Here is an 18,211-nt window from a genome sequence, read left to right as displayed (position 1 = left end):
TTGCAGTTATTTTGCTTCAGTCACTCAACAAGATCATGCACGCACACACACACACACACACACACACACACACACTGAAGGAAGAGTGTACAGTGCTGTTTAAACACACAAGACACAACTGCTTTAATTAGATTAGATTAGATTCAACTTTGTCATTGTGCAGAGTACAAGCACAACGAAATGCAGTTAGTGTCTAGGTAGTACAGTGTAAACAGTAGTATACAGTTAAGCAAGTGGCATGGTTCACAGTAGGGATATGTGCAGTGTGTTAACAGTAACACTATGAGAGCAGAATAAATATGTATATGCAGTATGGACAATATAGACAGATATGTACAGTATGTACAGGCATGTGCTGTGTATTAACAGTAACATTATAAGAATAGTAAAAATAAGTGTATGTGCAGTAACAGTATAGACAGATATGTACAGTTGACTAGGGAGTATAGTCTACAGTATGATAGCTTTAATATAATAAATTACAACAAGAGCAGTAGAATATTGGTATGTATAGAGTAGACCCTTTCAACAATAAAAACAAAAATAATGCTTGAGCGTTCTATTTGGTTCCCAATCTACTTCCTCTGCATTAAGATAACATATGGAATGTTAAAACGGAAGCCTTGTGGGGCCAACTATGATGCTGATAATGGAACTCTCTTGAAAGGGTCTATAGACCTATGCTATAGACCCTTTCAACAATAAAAACAAAAACAATGCTTGAACGTTCTATTTGGTTCCCAATCTACTTCCTCTGCATTAAGATAACATATGGAATGTTAAAACGGAAGCCTTGTGGGGCCAATTTTGATGCTGATAATGGAACTCTCTTGAAAGGGTCTATATTATGTTGTAATATAAATAGAATGTTATTGGGTGGGATAGGGTGCAGTGCCACCTCCTTGTTGTGCCTGTCAAGTGGTGCAGCTCAACAGGCAAGGAGGCGTCGGTGGTGGTGTTAGTAGGTGTGTGTGTGGGGGGGGTTAGGGGGTGGTTGGTTGTCACCGAGGTGTAGAGTTAGTGTTCAGTAGGGTGACAGCCACAGGAAAGGAGCTTCCTCTGAACCTGCGGGTAGTCTGTGTTTGGGGTGAGAACAGTCTTTGATGATGCCGATGCTTGCAATGGATGGCCTTGATGGGGGGGGAGTGAGGAACCGGTGATGCGTTGGGCAGTTTTCTCCACCCTCTGCAGTGCTTTCCTGTCAGAGGCAGAGCAGTTGCCGTGCCATACTGTGACAGTTGGTGAGGATGCTTATGGTGCAGAGGGAGAAGGATCTGAGGAGACAGGTGGACCTTGTTTAGTCTCCTCAGGAAGAAGAGACGCTGGTGAGCCTTCTTAAACAGGGTGGAGGTGTTGAGGGTCCTAAAGATGTCCTCAGAGATGTGGACACCTAGAAACTTGAAGCTGGTAACACGCTCTACCTCAGTCCCGTTGATGATTGGACATTGGTGTTGAGAATCAGGTTGTTGTTGATGCACCACATTGTTGCTGATGAGGCCAATCGCAGTTGCGTAGTTTTCAAACTTGACAATTCTGTTAGAGCCATGTACAGGTATGCAGTCGTAGGTGAAGAGGCAGAGCTAGGCTAATTGGAAAAGGTCCAGTGAGGGTGGTAAGCAGGTGTCTCGAAGTGCGATCAGTGATGGGGGTAAGTGCAACTGGACGGAAGTCATAAGTAATGATGCCACACCACTAGATGGCATCCTACATCTAAACAATATTTCTCAGATTATTTAGTTTTATGGCAATCGAATTCACTATAACCAGAGAATGTCTAGTAAGGGCTACAACTAGGTTTTCTGCGTTATTCACAACGATCTCTTATTTAGGTCAAAGTTCATCCCAATTATCAAAGATATGTGCGATTCTAGATAAATGTGGTCTCATCTTTGGAATTATCATTTTATGTGCTGAATATTGACTGCTCAAATCAATGACACTGTAGCCTAGGCTACTTCATTTTTTGATAATTAAGTTAGATTTGATTGGCAGGTGGTGTCACATATGGAGAAGAGCATTAAAAGAGTTAGCAGGTGAAAACACGATTCATATTCTGACGATATCCATGAGTTATATAAGCACCAGTGGAGCTTGTAAATTGGACATGGTTAGCAATTTACTCCCAATTATTTCGTTAGGCTACTTTTCAACGTGCACATCGATGGCTTTTTAAAATGGTGATATGGGGATACTAAAGTTGACATTAACTGGTTGTAAATTATAATTGTAATGACCAAACTGTGTCGTATGTCTGCCTGATGATAGCTTTGGTTTTCTTTGTCGTATCAACAACCGGACAGGCAGTGCAGTAGGTCAGCCCTGGCATGTCGATTTTCCCGAGTTGCAGTGACAAACTCGGGCACCGAGGGTGCATTGCACTTTCCCAAATGGAGCGGAGACAGAGAAGATAGATCAACTAACACATTTTCACCCATTTATTTCTAAGGTAAGCATTATACTGACATGTCACCACCATTCTACTGCATTATCCATTGTCGCTATAGACTTGTTTAACTGGTTTAATTTGTTAGGCTAACCTAACGGTATAACACTTTAACATTAGCTAAAGAGAATTGCTTGTTGGCATATCTAGCTAGCCAACTTTGAGCCAAGCTCGCTAGCAAGCTAGAATTTCTAGCTGATACGCAGCTAACATTAGCACGTTGGAGGACTCGACAGACCGCTAGACACAACAAGTTGATGGATGTTAAGCTACAAATAAACATTATGTTGCAAGTGTTATGTTTCCAGAGAACAAAATGGGCCCATTGAAACATTTGATAAAAATGTCTATCTGGCACAGGCGTTATATTTTCACCAAAACATTAAGTAGATTAGCTACGTAGTTAGCGTGGCACCTAGCTAACGTTAGCTATATAGTAAAACTTGCTAACACTCGGATAACATTGTCATTTTATAGTTCTTCCAGTTTGTAACCAGCAGTGGCACATGTATATAGATACTTGCTTCTTGTTCAACATAACATAAATTGACGTCCTTTGTGAAGTGCTTGAACACATTTGGTGGCAACTAACGTTAGCGGGTTAGCTTGGAGGCTAATCTTCCCCCAGTAATGACGCGAATGATGGTGTCTTTTTTTTTTTATTGAACATCTTTTTTTCCCCCCCATCAACTAATTTAGTGATTGATATCGTTTCGGGATTTACACACGTATCGCTTCATGGATTGTTCCTTCCTTAACTGTTAAATGTCGACAACTTCATGGCGATAGTTGTGTTTGTGTCCGTTAGTTATGCTTTTAGGCTATAACTGTTAATGCTAGTTTTAACGACTTGAACATGACTAAGTTCAGCATGCGTATAACAACTTACCCTAAATAGCATGTAAATCAGAATGGCCCTTTCTAATCCATATGTTTATCAAGGGTTAAATTAGTCAGCAACCACAATATGGGGAAGCAAACCTGACTCCTCTAGCTTGTATTTCACTCAACCATTGTTCACTTTTAGAAAGGCAGTGTCGGGTGATCTTTTCAGCCCCTCTTTCGTTGCCACATTTTGATAATGATGTATGATAACTCAGTGGTCATTGTTGATTTTGCGTAAAACATGTGGATACACCAATGACAGTTTCCGGATATAATATTTAAGCTAATATAGTGTGAAGTTTTGAGAACTAGTGTCAATGCATCCTCAAGTAACGTTGAATGCAGTAGGCTCTCTTGGTTGTTGTTTTGGTCTGGTGAAAATGTGTTGCAACAAGTATTGTAGTTGTGCTACTTTTTTATGCTGATTTACCGAAACTCACAGACACTATCTTATTCTCTAGGCAACAGGTGTCGCTGCTTCTGATGTATTGGTCTGTAACTGTTGAAAGGAAGTCGCAAAAAATTGTGATTGAGAGTTGAACTTCAAGTTTTAGCGCGACATGAAGGCTAACAGCTATCCTGATGTGATAATCTGTTAGCAAGGGATTAGACCTGTGTGCAGGGTATTGCTCTGGATCAGCAGGACTGTGTGACCTGCTAATAACATACACAAATTCACTTAATAAATGCACATTTGTTATGTTTACATGAAGGGATTAGTGATTACAGAGGCATGCAGAGTTGTTGCAACTAGAACTGGGTCAACTATTTGGGTATTCTACATGGATGTACATGAAAGTACAGTAATGGTTTTAGACTTTCTAGCTCAGATGAAGGCTTTCTTGTTGGGATCTTGAGGTGTTCATACAAACTCATAGGATACAGTCCTTTTGTATCTTATAGATAATTAATCTAGCAAATTGTATTTCAGAGTAATTCTATTCTGTGTCAAAAAAGACACTGACTGTGTATTTCCTGCCTCTGTGAAGAATGAGACTATTCCTTTTCCTGACTCTTCATCCCTGTTGTCTTCTTGCGGTCTCCTGCATCCCTCTCTCCCCTTCCTATTCTATCGATCTCCCCTAGTGGCCTGAGTGTCAGCGGCCATGGGTGACACAGAGTTGGAGCTGTCGCCAGCCCACCAGCAGGAGGCGCTGCAGAAGAGCCTGTCTACTTCCTCCCTGTCCCTGTCCACTTCCTCCTCGCTGTCGCTGCCCTCCTCGCCCTCCTCGGGCCCCTCGGCTCTCCCGGCCAGCCCCAGCATCAGCACCAGCACCAGCGGTGATGGAGGGCTGCCTCTCACAAGCAGCAGCAGCCCCTCGCTAGACGTCATCACCGAGGGCGTGGGCGAGCTGTCCGTGGTCATTGACCCCGAGGTGGCCAAGCTGGCCTGCCAGGAAGTGCTGCAGAAGGTGAAGCTCCAGAAGGGGGAGCTGGAGGTGGCATTGCCTAAGGAGTTGATTGAGGTGACATTGGCAGTGACAAAGACGCCCACGTTAGCCAACGGGGTAGCCACCCATGTCAGAGATGAGCCGGTTGACCTTGTCCCGGTGAAGGTTGGTGGTTGCAGCGGTGAGGAGGAGGAGCTGGAGCAGGCGTCGGCATCTCCGTCGTCGGGCTCTGGGAAGAGCACACGGAGGCGCCTGAAGCAGCCCAATTCATCCAAGCAGTCGTGGCTGCTGCGCTTGTTTGAGTCGAAGCTTTTCGATGTCTCCATGGCCATCTCCTACCTGTACAACTCCAAGGAGCCCGGCGTGCAGGCCTACATCGGCAACCGCCTGTTCAGCTTCGCCTACGAGGACGTGGACTTCTACCTACCGCAGCTGCTCAACATGTACATCAACATGGATGAGGACGTGGGTGACGCCATCAAGCCGTACGTGGTGCACCGTTGCCGGCAGAGCATCAGCTTCTCGCTGCAATGCGCCTGGCTGCTGGGCGCCTACTCGTCCGATATGCACATCTCTACGCAGCGGCACTCTCGCGGCACCAAGCTCCGCAAGCTCATCCTGTCGGACGAGCTCAAGCCCGCCGGGTCCAGGCTGCGGCCGCCGGTCCCCTACCCGCCACCGATGGCGACCGTCCTGCACCACGAGCACAGCCTGTCTCCCTCTAAGCGCACGCACCAGCGCTCCAAGTCGGACGCCACAGTCAGCATCAGCCTCAGCAGCAACCTCAAGCGCACGGCCAGCAATCCCAAGGTGGAGGCCAACCAGGATGAGGTGAGCTAGGCGCCTGAACCCCCCCCCCCACACACACACACACACGCTCACGGGAGATTTATCCGGATATGCATTTCATTGGTTTTGGTTTGCACATGAATACTACTAGGATGACTGGTCCTCAGTCATTGAGATTGAGAGACACACACGTACAGGCACTAGTGCCCTACAATAAGCAACAGTGCACACAGTTTATGGTGTATGACTGTGCCCTTTGGGTTTTGATATGGCACTTATCTCACATTATGCACATTTAGTAAGATAAGACCATAAGTGATAGGAAGAACACCCCTTGTATTTCTGCTTTGATTGATTTCATTGAAGTTGGGGCAAGTCATTGGGCATGTTCACATCACAATCTGTTGAAACAACGGGCTACTCAGTTCTGTAGTCCAAGCATCATCCTCAGACATTCCATGATGTGGTGTATATATTGTGAGCAGCAGATAGACTCTGAGTCATTATCACATCCATGTGAACATTCTGTTGGGCTTCCCTCATCAGGGCTGAATCCCTAATCCGGAGAGTAGCGCTCCCTTGTGATTAGATAATGATAGCAACGTGTGTGTGTGTGTGTGTGTGTGTGTGTGTGAGGGGTTGAGTGAGGAGGGTGAAATGCAGCATTTTACCAGAACTGTGAGTAATGAAAAATACACTGTTCACTGTCATCTTGTCTGCTTGTCATTTGTGGTGCCAGGGGTGTCAATATTGCATATTTCATGTGGTCGGTCGTTTGGGAAAGGCTGACTGTCGCTCCAGTCTACTGGGGTTTTGGTGGTGGTTATGTAAGAGGATTGGTGGAGGCCCCACAGTCCCATCAGAGAGAGGCAGAGAGGCAGCACGTGATATAACACCAGATCAGGACCACTGCTCTGCCCATCCATGTGAAACAGCCTCTGTTATGTCAGAACCTTTTATTCTCTCACATCGTCCTTGCTGACCCCCCGTTCAAAACAACGACACACACCAGGCACAATCGGCCACAGACAGACGCACACACACAGGCACACCAACACACTAACACACTTACACACAGGCACACTTACATACAGGCACAGGCACACTCACCCACGCACACACGCAGACTCACACACACACAGGAACACTTACACATAGGCACATTTACACTGAGCCACAGGCACACTCACACACGCATATTTACTGATGATATGATGAGTCAGCTCCACACCTGTTACCATGCACACAAACCAGCCACATCTAACAGTACATTTCTATCAAGTTTTTTAATGAGCTGGATTTACTGAGTCACTTTTACCAAGGATGCCTAGCGAACCCAGGCTACCAACTCGAGCTCCCATCCATCTGAAGTAACCGATATTTGCAGGCACTGAAATGGAAGACTCCAGTTTATAACTGGAAAGTAAACGTGCTGATGTTTCCAAGAAGGGTTTTATAGTGTAATATCAGTCACTGGAAGCCTATCTGGAAAGGAAAGGGTTTAATGGGCTGTTGAAGTTGATTGATATTGAGTCTTTAAGGCCGTGCTCTAGGAAGTCGTTGGGTGTACCCATAATATTTTCCCTCGGGAATTTGCAGATCGTTTACAAGGTAGAAGTATGCAAATGTCAATGTATTTTTTTACACGTTCTGTAGACCCACAGTCGGGTTTAAACGTTTAGATCAGAACCCCAAATCATGTGACCTGCTCCAGTGTCCCATGTTTGCTCTGATGCCTGAGGCGCTTAGCTTTCTAAACTACCGCTGTATGCAAACAGAACTCACTCTGCACAAGGCAGGTGCTCTTTATGTCTGCAGCCATTGTCCTGTCCAGAAAGCAATGCATAGTCAACACAAAACCTATGAGATGACAGTTTGTAGCTCAAGCTGGGTCATGACCATGTCCATTAGGTGTGTGTGTGTGTGTGTGTGTGTGTGTGTGTGTGTGTGTGTGTGTGTTTGTGTTTCAGGTCCATGACTAATGGTCTGCTCCTGCCTCAGGGAAGGTGTCGCTCCCTGTCTGTTTGAGCAGCAGCGACCTCTAAAAGGTCCACGGTGTGAGGTGGCTTTGTTAATGGTCTGTGAACATCTTTATCAGAGAGGATTTTGGACTCTGTTCCACTCCCTCTGATAACGAGGCTTTATTTAGACCTACAAACAGCACCAGATACTGTACACAACATATTTCGGCAAGAGATATTGATGTTCCTCCTCTACGATACGATCCTTCATAACACACACACACACACACACCCCTTCCTTCTCCTTTTTCTGGCCCTTTCTCTCCTTGTGTAAGTTTTCCTGTGGCTGACTGAGGTCATGTGAGACTGGGTCACTCTATCCCCAACAGTTGAAGGCTCAGGCATCATGTGCTCTCTGCTGCAGTGCTGCTTGTTCCTTAGTTACTGGCCTTATGTTGTGTGTGGGTGGGTGGGTGGGGTCAAGACAGTCTGCTGATGAGGTTTTGTGCTCCCAGCGACTCTGTTTCTCAGCGTGTTTGTCGAAGTGCCCTGAAGCAACTCCCTCTAGCCTATAATCCCTGACCCTGTCCTCGGCGGCGGTCACGGTGCAGGGCCGACTCGTCGGCCGGAGGCGATACGATACGGACCGGAGCTTGGGCTTCCCAATGGGGATTAGGGAGACACAGGGCCAGGGTTTGGGAGTCGGGGTGCTGGCCGTCTGGGTCTGCCGCTAACGCTCCCTCCTCAATCAATCCAGCCCTCCCCAAGCCCGAGAGAGAGGGTGAGAGATGGTCAGTCCCAAGTCTTCCCCCAACCCAGTCATTAACACATCGAAGTTGAGGACTTCTGCAGACTAACAAATCCAGATGTGGGGAGACGAAATACACTCCCAGCCCTCTGGCCCCCGTGTTCAAGTTGAAATTGAATACACAGTCTACTCTCATCCCACCCCATCCCATGTGAACCAGTGAAAGCAAGCTTCTAACAGTGCGCTCTGTTTTTTTTGTGCTGTTTTGTCTTGCACCCCACTCCCTGCTCTCCCCTCTTTTGTGCACAAACATCACAAACCCCCAACCCCCCTTCCTCCCCCACAACCCCCCCATCCCCACCCCCGTCTCCTCCACAGCATCCTTCACTTTCCCAGGATCTGGCTTCCAGCTGTGACAGTCTTGAGTTAGAGACTGGTACAGTAAGTCCACTCTCTCCTCTCTCCCCATGCCCCCCCCCCCCCTTCTCTCTTCTCAGCCCTCTATCTCCCTTCTCCCCTTTCGATGTTGTTCTGCGGTGCATTGTGGTATGTTGTTTCCTTCCATTGGTTGTTCTCAGGGTTTGTTTTATCAGCCATCTTCTCCTGCTCTGGCAGGAATTCCTTTGAAATTTACAAGCATGAATCACAATTGTAATGTCTGGTCTTAAATTGAATGTACTTGCACTTGGTGATAAGTTACACTCCGGTCATAAATTGAATGTACTCGTAAAGTGTCTTTGAAACCAGTGAACCAGTGTTTTGCTGCTCTAAAAGTTGTGAAAACATGCTTGCTAAATTGATTTAATCCATGCTTGTATGTTTGGTTTTGTCTCTGTCTCAATTTGGATGAGCTCCAATCATTCTCCATGTGTCTTGGGTTCAATTTTGTCTTTTGGACTTGTAGGTTGGGAACTGGTTTGAACTTTGGCTCATCTTTCCATTCAGAAAGATTTCGTCATGTAGGTTTATTAATTGGCCAGCTGTCCGAAGCGGGTTTATCTGTAAAGTACTTGTAGATGGGTCAGAGCGTCTGGGATGTAGTCACATATTCCATCTTCAAATTAATTTGCACCCCTCTTGTCAAGTGTGCATTAGCATTGGGAAAACAACACATGTAATTTTATCATTAGAGTACATAGCCTAGTCTGTATGAGAGTCTTTACAGAAGGCTTTCCAGAGCATACTTGGTAAGAGTGGGTAGACTTTTCTGACAGGGGCCACTGGCCTCTCTTATGATTTGGCATGAAGTTTCTTTCTCTCTCTCTCTCTCTCTCTCTCGCTCTCGCTCTCGCTCTCGCTCTCGCTCTCGCTCTCGCTCTCTCTGAGATTTGGGTAAATGCCATCTAGTGTTGTGAACATGAACATTTCCAGAACTTCTGTCCTCTCTTTATCGAGAAACAAAGCTGGTGTGTGTGAGCGCATACTTCACCTGGGAGCTATCTTGTCTACAGACTATTTCAATAAGATATAGCCTAGACGTTTAGTTCAGTGTAAATTACAATATGTATTATACCGGGAAGAGAGATTTTCCTACCAAACTCCCAGTTGTACAATAATAAAAAAGCATTTGGTCTTCATGTTTTATTTTACCGCTGCCCTTTTCTAGTCCTATCTAATGTTCTGTGTTCTCCTTGCCTTCTGCACCCGCCTCTCTCTCTCCCATTAGCCTGTGCGTCTCACGCCACAGAGGGAGTTCATCAAGTCCCTGATGGGCATCGGCAAGCGTCTGGCCACGCTGCCCACCAAGGAGCAAAAGACCCAGCGGCTCATCTCGGAGCTGTCGCTGCTCAACCACAAGCTGCCCGCCCGCGTCTGGCTGCCCACGGCGGCCTTTGACCACCATGTGGTCCGTGTGCCCCACACGCAGGCTGTGGTGCTCAACTCCAAAGACAAGGTGGGTGCACCAGGGAAGAGGAGGGACACACAAACTAACCTGGATCTGTTACAGGCTGACAGAATAAAGACAAAATAAGGCATACATTACCGGGCAGTGAAGTATACTGTTGCATCACTAGTGCTTTAAATTTAAGCACAAATGCACTAGGAAGATGTGAGTGGCCCCTTGTGGACCTTGGTACTGGGCAGGGTCTCCTTCCAGCTGAGCCAGATGATTAAAAAATGGCTGCAATGTATTGTGACTTCGGTGTTTTCAAAACACTGCATGCTGCCCTGGTTGCGGCAACCGTTAGGGTTTTTTGATAGTGATTTTATATCTGAACATTTTCAGGGGTCCAAACTACAAGTGTACAAAGTTTCATGCTTTTATGGAAAAAATTTACAAAATTCACATATCACATATACTAGGAAAGTTCAGTAAAACTGGCCTTTCACCTATGCAAAAATGATGTTCCATTTGACAATGTTCCACCACTTGGATTTTCATGGACTTTTGGTATGTGATATTAGAAGGTTTCATGAACTGAATACAAAAAAAATAATTTCTGTCGCTATTAGTTTTGGGTTGGATGAAAATTTCTCACAGGTTGTCTGGACTAAAAGTGCAATATGTATTTAACTTTGTTCATGACAAATCCTTTGCTAAGTGTTCTAACTCCCGCTACAGGCTCCCTACTTAATCTATGTGGAGGTTCTAGAGTGTGAGAACTTTGAAACCTCCAATGTCCCGGTGCGGATTCCAGAGACACGAATTCGCAGCACACGCTCAGTGGAGAACCTTCCGGATTGCGGCATCACAGCTGAACAGCGAGCAACCAGCTTCTACCCTGTGCCCAACTACGACAACGATGACGAGGCCTGGTCTGTGGATGACATAGGAGAGCTCCAGGTGGAGGTTTGTGTCGTCCAATCAATCAATCAATCAGAGTGCAAAATCACCATCCAGCATGGTCCCAATACAGCTTACTAAATAACCAGTATGTAACTTAACCTAAATTTTAAAAAAGATGAAGGAATATGTTCTTCATGGTTTGTCTGGTGTTCTATGTTGTTTATGTACTTTTCTCTCTTAACCCAGCTGCCAGAAATCCACACAAACAGTTGTGACAACATCTCCCAGTTCTCTGTGGACAGCATCACCAGCCAGGAGAGCAAGGAGCCCATCTTCATCGCCGCAGGGGACATTAGGTAGACTACCAAGATTGAAGATTAATTTATTGTTTAGAAAAAAGGTTCATTATACTTGTGTAAGGAGAGTAACATTCTTCGTGTTTAGCTCCTCTGCAGTGCAACATTAAAGGAGAATTCTGGTGATTTTTCACATAGATTTCTGTTTTTCATGTTGCTCATGAACAGGCCCCCAGAGAGTAGCACTCTAGCCATTGGCTGCAGCAACTCGAGCTAGGGAGAACCGATTGTTGTCGGGTTTTTTTTTCATACCAACATTACTCGGTGACCTCGAGAAACAGAGATCTATATGAAACATCGCCGGAATTTTCCTTAAAATATTATATACAGTGTTCTATACGCCACTGCAGCAGCAGCAGCAGTCAGTGCGTTTTAAAATGTGGTTGTGAAGAAAGTCACTCTTAAATAGACTATAATTGTGTTGCATTGATTTGAACTCACGACCACTGTGTATGATTGCCGTCTCATTTAGACGGCGCCTCTCGGAGCAATTGGCTCACACGCCCACAACGTTCAGAAGGGACCCAGAGGATCCCTCAGCAGTCGCCCTCAAAGAGCCCTGGCAGGAGAAAGTCCGGTATGTGCCTCTGCACTGGGTCTCCATCAGATTAATCAGGATCGTTGTTGCATGTTGCTGGATGTTATGATTTTTGTTGTTTTGTTTGTCTATGTTGTGCTTTGGTGGGCTGGTTGTTGCTACTTCTGTGGGTCATGTGTGTTGTCTACTGTTTACTTTGGCCAGGCGGATAAGAGAGGGATCCCCCTATGGGCACTTCCCCAACTGGCGCCTGCTGTCAGTCATTGTGAAGTGTGGAGATGACTTGAGGCAGGAGCTCTTGGCCTACCAAGTGTTGAAACAACTACAGGTAAGCTCAGAACATTGACCAGAGAATTCAGTCCATTCATGACGGAATATTATGTAAGGCTGTAATCATAATATACTTTGATGAGGATGCCATCCCCCCACCCCCCCAAAAATAAATAAATCAATCAAAAAAAGGTGAGATGATCTGATATATGTACCTGATTATTATTCTTGGGAAAACACTGATTAGCCTACACAATAATCCTCTCCTGAGCCATCGCTTACTGTGTATGAAAGTTGTAGAATAACTTGGAATTAAGAAATACCGAATGATAAACTTCAGATGTACAGATTGGTAATTATTTCTGAGAAATTACGCACTGCCTTCTCTCTTTGCCCTTTGTCTCCTGTAGCATTTTTTGTGACACTTTTTAACCTCATAGGTCAGTTGTTTGCTCCTTTACTCACCCCCAAGCCACCTTCTATCCCTGCCCAAATGGCATCATGCCCCTTTTCGCCCCTCTCTCCTTAGGCTACTCTGAATACATTAGTTTACATGATCACATGGAACCATGATAATATAGCCCCTCAAGGTTTTTGAATGTGCTACTTTGGCCACAATATGCACAGATTTATGTTTATATGATTATAGTTATGGTTGTAATTTGTTCAGCTCTCAATGGCATAAGAGAGAATGGTTCACAAAAATGAGAAAAACAGTATTGTTAGACATTATTGTTTAAAAGAAAACACATACCCATATCATGTGTTTATGAATTTGTAGATATAATAGAATGAACGGCAGCCCCCCCACCACCACCACCCTGCTAACTCTATGGCTCAATGTTTTATAATGTATTTTAATTTGTGAAATCTCTGAATCGTACTGGCCCAAATGTATTCAACAGCATCTGTAAATACAGAAATCTGTAACAGTGTAAATAGAGGTCCTTTTTTATTACCCATACAAATTAGTGCAGTTCAGATGAGGCAAGACAATTGCCATTTATATTATAACTTCATTAGAAGATTTTAAAAATGTTTTTTTCTTTTCTTTGCACAGTGCATCTGGGAGCAGGAGCGGGTGCCTCTGTGGATCAAACCCTATAAGATCCTGGTCATCTCCTCGGACAGTGGCATGATCGAGCCAGTGGTGAACGCCGTGTCCATCCACCAGGTGAAGAAGCAGAGTCAGCTCTCGCTGCTTGACTACTTCCTGCAGGAGCACGGCAACTACACCACCGAGGCCTTCCTCACCGCCCAGCGCAACTTTGTGCAGAGCTGCGCCGGCTACTGCCTCATCTGCTACCTGCTGCAGGTCAAGGACAGGTGAGCCAATGTTCCAAAGATGCAAAAACTAAGGCACAAAGGGGCTTATGTGATATGCTTTCAACTCATCGTAAGCAGAACCAAAAGGTTTTGATGAAACTATCTGGGAATTGTGGTGATGGTGAGGCCTAATGTTAATGTTATATTACTAATTTTTTTTTATTCATGTTTTACATTTTGCTCCTTTTTTGTTTTTGAAGTTTGATGCTGGATGGACAGTTATAAATTTGATATACTATCACGTTGGCTTAACTTAAGAATGTAACTCTTCTACACGCTTTTTTCATCTGTCCTCAGGCACAATGGAAACATTTTGTTGGACTCAGAAGGGCACATCATCCACATCGATTTCGGCTTCATTCTCTCCAGTTCCCCAAGGAACCTGGGCTTTGAGACGTCAGCCTTCAAATTAACCAGCGAGTTTGTTGACGTAAGGAGAATCTGTCTTTTGAAGCCATAGAAACTCTTCCTGAAATAATTGGATTGAGCCAGAGACTTTCTAATGAGGAGACACAGCACTCAAAAAATCCTCCATAGAAATGCATGGGGCTAGTTTGTAACGCCAATATGGCCGTTGTCTACACATATCCCACCCCTTCCTCCTGCAAAATGTCGACATGTGAAAACATTGAGCCAATCATGTGGTGTGTTGTGAAGACATCGTGCCAATCATGTGTTGTGATCTCGCCGCTGGAGCAAGATTGGTGTCGTGAAGCCTTGCGCACGCGCATTTCTGCCGAAATAGATGCCCGACGAGTGCCCAAAAAGAGTTGCCATATGGCCGCCGAGTGGAGGGACTTGCCTAAAAGGACTTTGATTGAGCTCAGTTGATTTTCCTCCGACCCATGGACTGCTTTAAATAAATTTGGTGGAATGAATCTTGTATAGTTCGAGTCGATAGTTGTCCAACCTTGAGATTTAGTACCATGGATATGACATGTACAGAGCATATAATCCTTGGTAGTGTTATAATTTTTGCGTAAAATTGGTGGTGGTGTTCATTTTCTTGTGGTGTTGTCTGGTCCTAGGTCATGGGTGGTTTGGATGGGGATATGTTCAACTACTACAAGATGCTCATGCTGCAGGGCCTCATAGCTGCACGGAAGCACATGGAGAAGGTGGTCCAAATAGTGGAGATTATGCAGCAAGGTATGGCTACACAGCATCACACACCAAGGCTACCAGGCACTGGCCATAGAGAACAGCTGGCAGTATTTCCCATGGAGATCATTGCCATTTGTGCATATTTCTAAAGCATACCCAATTCTACCCAACCCAACTCTTTGTAAATGCAGAATCAAATCCCAGTAGTCATTGTTTGTAGGAGGTCTGTCCATGGTTCTGGTTCATGGTCACTTTTCCTTTTTGAAATGTAAACTCAAGAGGTTTGAAATGTTGAACCAGTAGCACAAACAAGATGAGAAATGCTGAGCGAGCCCATTAGCCATTGGTTTCTTTCCTATAGTTTCTTCACCAAAGCTACTTTGACCTTCAATGATGAGGGAATCCCTCACACTTTAGCTCCTCCATAGCTGGAGGTCATACACACTGGGCCAACTCGGACAACTGAACCAAAAGAAAGAACCAGAGCACACAAATACATTTAGGAGTTCTTACTAGGTTACTACTATTATTATTATTATTATTATTATTATTATTATTTATCATTATTATTTATTATTACTACTACTACTGCTACTACTGCTACTATTGCTACTATAGTACTACTACTACCAGATAGATAGATAGATAGATAGATAGATAGATAGATAGATAGATAGATAGATAGATAGATAGATACTTTATTGATCCCCGAGGGGAAATTCAAGACTACTACTACTACTACTACTTCTACTACTACTAATATTATTACTGTGACTACTACTACTACTACTACTACTACTACTACTTCAATGTTCACTCATAACCTCCCACTCCACCCCCAGGCTCCCAGCTGCCCTGCTTCCATGGGTCCAGCACCATCCGTTACTTGAAGGAGCGTTTCCACATGAGCTTGACGGAGGAGCAGCTGCAGGTGCTGGTGGAGCAGATGGTGGACGGCTCCATGCGCTCCATCACCACCAAGCTCTACGACGGCTTCCAGTACCTCACCAACGGCATCATGTGACCTGGACTGACCACCGGGGTGGCGCGACAACCCTCTTGGGCCAACAGCTCCTCCTGGAATGGATGCGGACCAGAGCATGGGACTTTTTTTTTTTTTATTTTATTTTTTTTATTTTATTTTAAACTTTACAGAAGAAAGGCGGCGCCACTTGCAATGCAAAAGACCACTCCTTCCTCCTTTTCCTCTTCCCTATACTGCCCCTTCCCTCTTGACCATCCTCTCCAGGCAACACCCTCATCATACACACACGCGCGCGCACACACACACACACACGCGCGCACACACATCTTTTCAACACCCTCATCCTACACATATGCACACACACATCTTTTCTCTGTTGTGTTTGTCAGCCCTTGAGAGCCAACCCTAGCAACAAGACTGATATCTTATCTCATGGATTTTATACCCTGACTGTAGAGGTCTCTCAGCTGTGAAGTTCTTTCTTTTTTGAATTCTCCTTTTTACGTTTGTTATGTTGTCTCCCTTCGTCTCCTTGCTCCACCTCCTGGCTGTTGTTATTTTTGTTGTGTATTTATTAGTCTTCTTCTCCTCTTGAGACCCCTGTGTAATAAGTTTGTAATGGTTTTTGTCCAGCTTCCCAGTGCCTCTCTGGAATTCCACAGAGGCTCTTCAGCACACAAGCTTTCCTTCTCCAGCATCCAGTCAGCGACGCCTCACTTTCACCATGTCTGTGGGAGTACAACCCCCCCCCCAAATCATTGTGTGTGAAACACCCAATCACTTTCCAATACACAAATCAAGCGCCAGAACTGGTTTTCCAACCCGAGTAGGCAATAGCAGTAGAGAGCGGAAACCTGTTTGATGTAGCCAGTACAGTCATTCGGTTCAGTCTTCTCAGTGGGTTTAGTCCACCTGTTAGACTTGTAAAAAGCCTGTTCATGAATAGGAGCCTCTCCCATTGAAGGAGACTGACCCTTCAGTTTTGATATGTGCTTTCTGGTTTCAGGTGTGATTATTGGTTGTCCTGTTTCTTTTCTCATTTTTTCACCATTTCATCTAACCTGTATCAGACCAACTGATCCACGGTATGTGCCGATCCAAAGACATCTTAATGATTAACATTAGATTAATTTGCATTGGTAACATTTGTAGTATGTAGGGTATAACACATAGTTGATCAGGATGTGTGGTTGAGTTCTGATTCATCTGAGGGGGAATAACTGGACTGTATGTTACAAGAAATAACTGTAAGCACTATGTTGGTGTGAACACTCATCAGAGCAATGATACAATTCTCTCATCACCATATTACTCCTAGGACTGTGTTCTGGGTGCAGATTATGTAAGGTGTCCCTTTATATTTCAAGCTGCTAATATTCAGAAGTCAAAACGCATCCAGTGCACAGCTCTTCTAGCTGATATCCAGTGAACAAAAACAAAGTTCAGGGTAGTGTGCAGCTTTAGCCTTCCCAGATTTTTCCTTTTTGAACTCAATTTTGAACTCGGGTCAGCATGCAATCCCAGCTGTTTGTCCTCATTTGAAAGTCGCTGGCAAGTTTTCTCCTTGTCAGACTTTTGACTCATGAAATCATCAGGTGGAAGAAAAGGAGAAGCTGAAGCCGTCATCTTTTTCCATGTCGTAGTCTCTGAGCCACTAAACCTATATAGCATTAGCTGTGCTGGAGTAGAGTGTAACTTAAACACTGATACTCTTGTGATCGAGTGCCTCTGAAGATTTTGAGAGAAACATATAGGGCTTCAATCCATGACGTGGGACAAGACGATACCAGACATTTCAATGAGCTTGTGGGGTAGCTGAATGTCAGAGGTGTAATAATAAAGGTTTTGGAGCTTTTCGAAGACACTTTACTTTTTCACAAGAGGGAGCTGAAATGTTTGTGGACTATGGCATCAAGAAAGACTGATGTGATGTTCCCTGAAACCAATGAGTATTTCCCTGTATTTAAAAAAAAATGCCATCTGCATTTCACCCAAAGGTCTCATGTTTCAAAAAAGAAACCTGTTAACAAAAGCCTGTTTCTGATTTGTAAGTCTCAAAATGTGTGTACGCATAAGAACAAGTCAATCAGAATGTATTAGTTTGTTGTCAACCTCCCCAATCCCTTTGCAATCCCATTTAGTAACTATTCTTTTCATTTTTCTACAACATGTTTCTTTTGTCAGATCTGTTTCTTTGTAACCTGTTTTAATGGACCAGCTCTTATGATCATGTGAATGACCTCCCTTAACTTGTGAATGTCTCTTTGTATAATAAATTAAATGTACTTGTTTGTCTATCTGTTTTGTAAGTCATAAAGTTACTCTCCCATCTCACAATTGAATATTGCCTTGCCTTTGAAGATATTGAGAGATTGTCCAGAGAGCAAGAACATTGTACAATTACATTCAATGTCTAGATCTCTACAGCAAACTCTTAGCTTGTCAGTTTACCATGAAATCAAGAATGCATTACGTAGGCTAACCAATATTTGGTCATTACTCCATTCTGCCTTTAGTCATGTCTGAAAAGTGGCATATGACTTAATCTGTGCATCATTCACCTTCCTCTTCTGTCTGTGAGGAACTGAACGGCTGAGGTCATAGTTTAGGGTGAATGCCAGAAATTCTGTATTTGGACAATTTGCCCTGTACCTGTGAACTTGGATATATCTTCGAGGTCTAGAAAT

The 18,211-nt window shown here is 44.4% G+C and overlaps 1 protein-coding gene across 3 annotated transcripts; it reads left to right on the top strand.

Moving 5' to 3' along the window:
- Positions 1-1,357: 1,357 nt before the first annotated feature.
- pi4kb (phosphatidylinositol 4-kinase, catalytic, beta) lies at positions 1,358-17,821 on the top strand. Of its 3 annotated transcripts, none has more exons than XM_042107635.1 (13): positions 1,358-1,648; positions 2,301-2,446; positions 4,415-5,550; positions 8,596-8,658; positions 9,884-10,111; positions 10,781-11,008; positions 11,192-11,301; positions 11,774-11,878; positions 12,044-12,167; positions 13,170-13,435; positions 13,733-13,865; positions 14,464-14,584; positions 15,382-17,821. In XM_042107635.1, the coding sequence occupies exons 3-13, from the start codon at positions 4,435-4,437 to the stop codon at positions 15,561-15,563; spliced, it is 2,676 nt and encodes an 891-aa protein (XP_041963569.1). In that variant the 5' UTR covers positions 1,358-1,648; positions 2,301-2,446; positions 4,415-4,434; the 3' UTR covers positions 15,564-17,821. The 3 variants fall into 3 exon arrangements, with proteins under 3 accessions (XP_041963569.1, XP_041963567.1, XP_041963570.1); XM_042107633.1 differs by lacking the exon at positions 1,358-1,648 and adding an exon at positions 1,788-2,033; XM_042107636.1 differs by lacking the exons at positions 1,358-1,648; positions 8,596-8,658 and adding an exon at positions 1,795-2,033.
- The last annotated feature ends 390 nt before the right edge of the window (positions 17,822-18,211 follow it).

Source organism: Alosa sapidissima, chromosome 10 (genome assembly GCF_018492685.1).
Source record: "Alosa sapidissima isolate fAloSap1 chromosome 10, fAloSap1.pri, whole genome shotgun sequence".
In the NCBI taxonomy this organism is placed as follows: domain Eukaryota; kingdom Metazoa; phylum Chordata; class Actinopteri; order Clupeiformes; family Clupeidae; genus Alosa; species Alosa sapidissima.
This window is presented reverse-complemented; position numbering and strand designations above follow the sequence as displayed.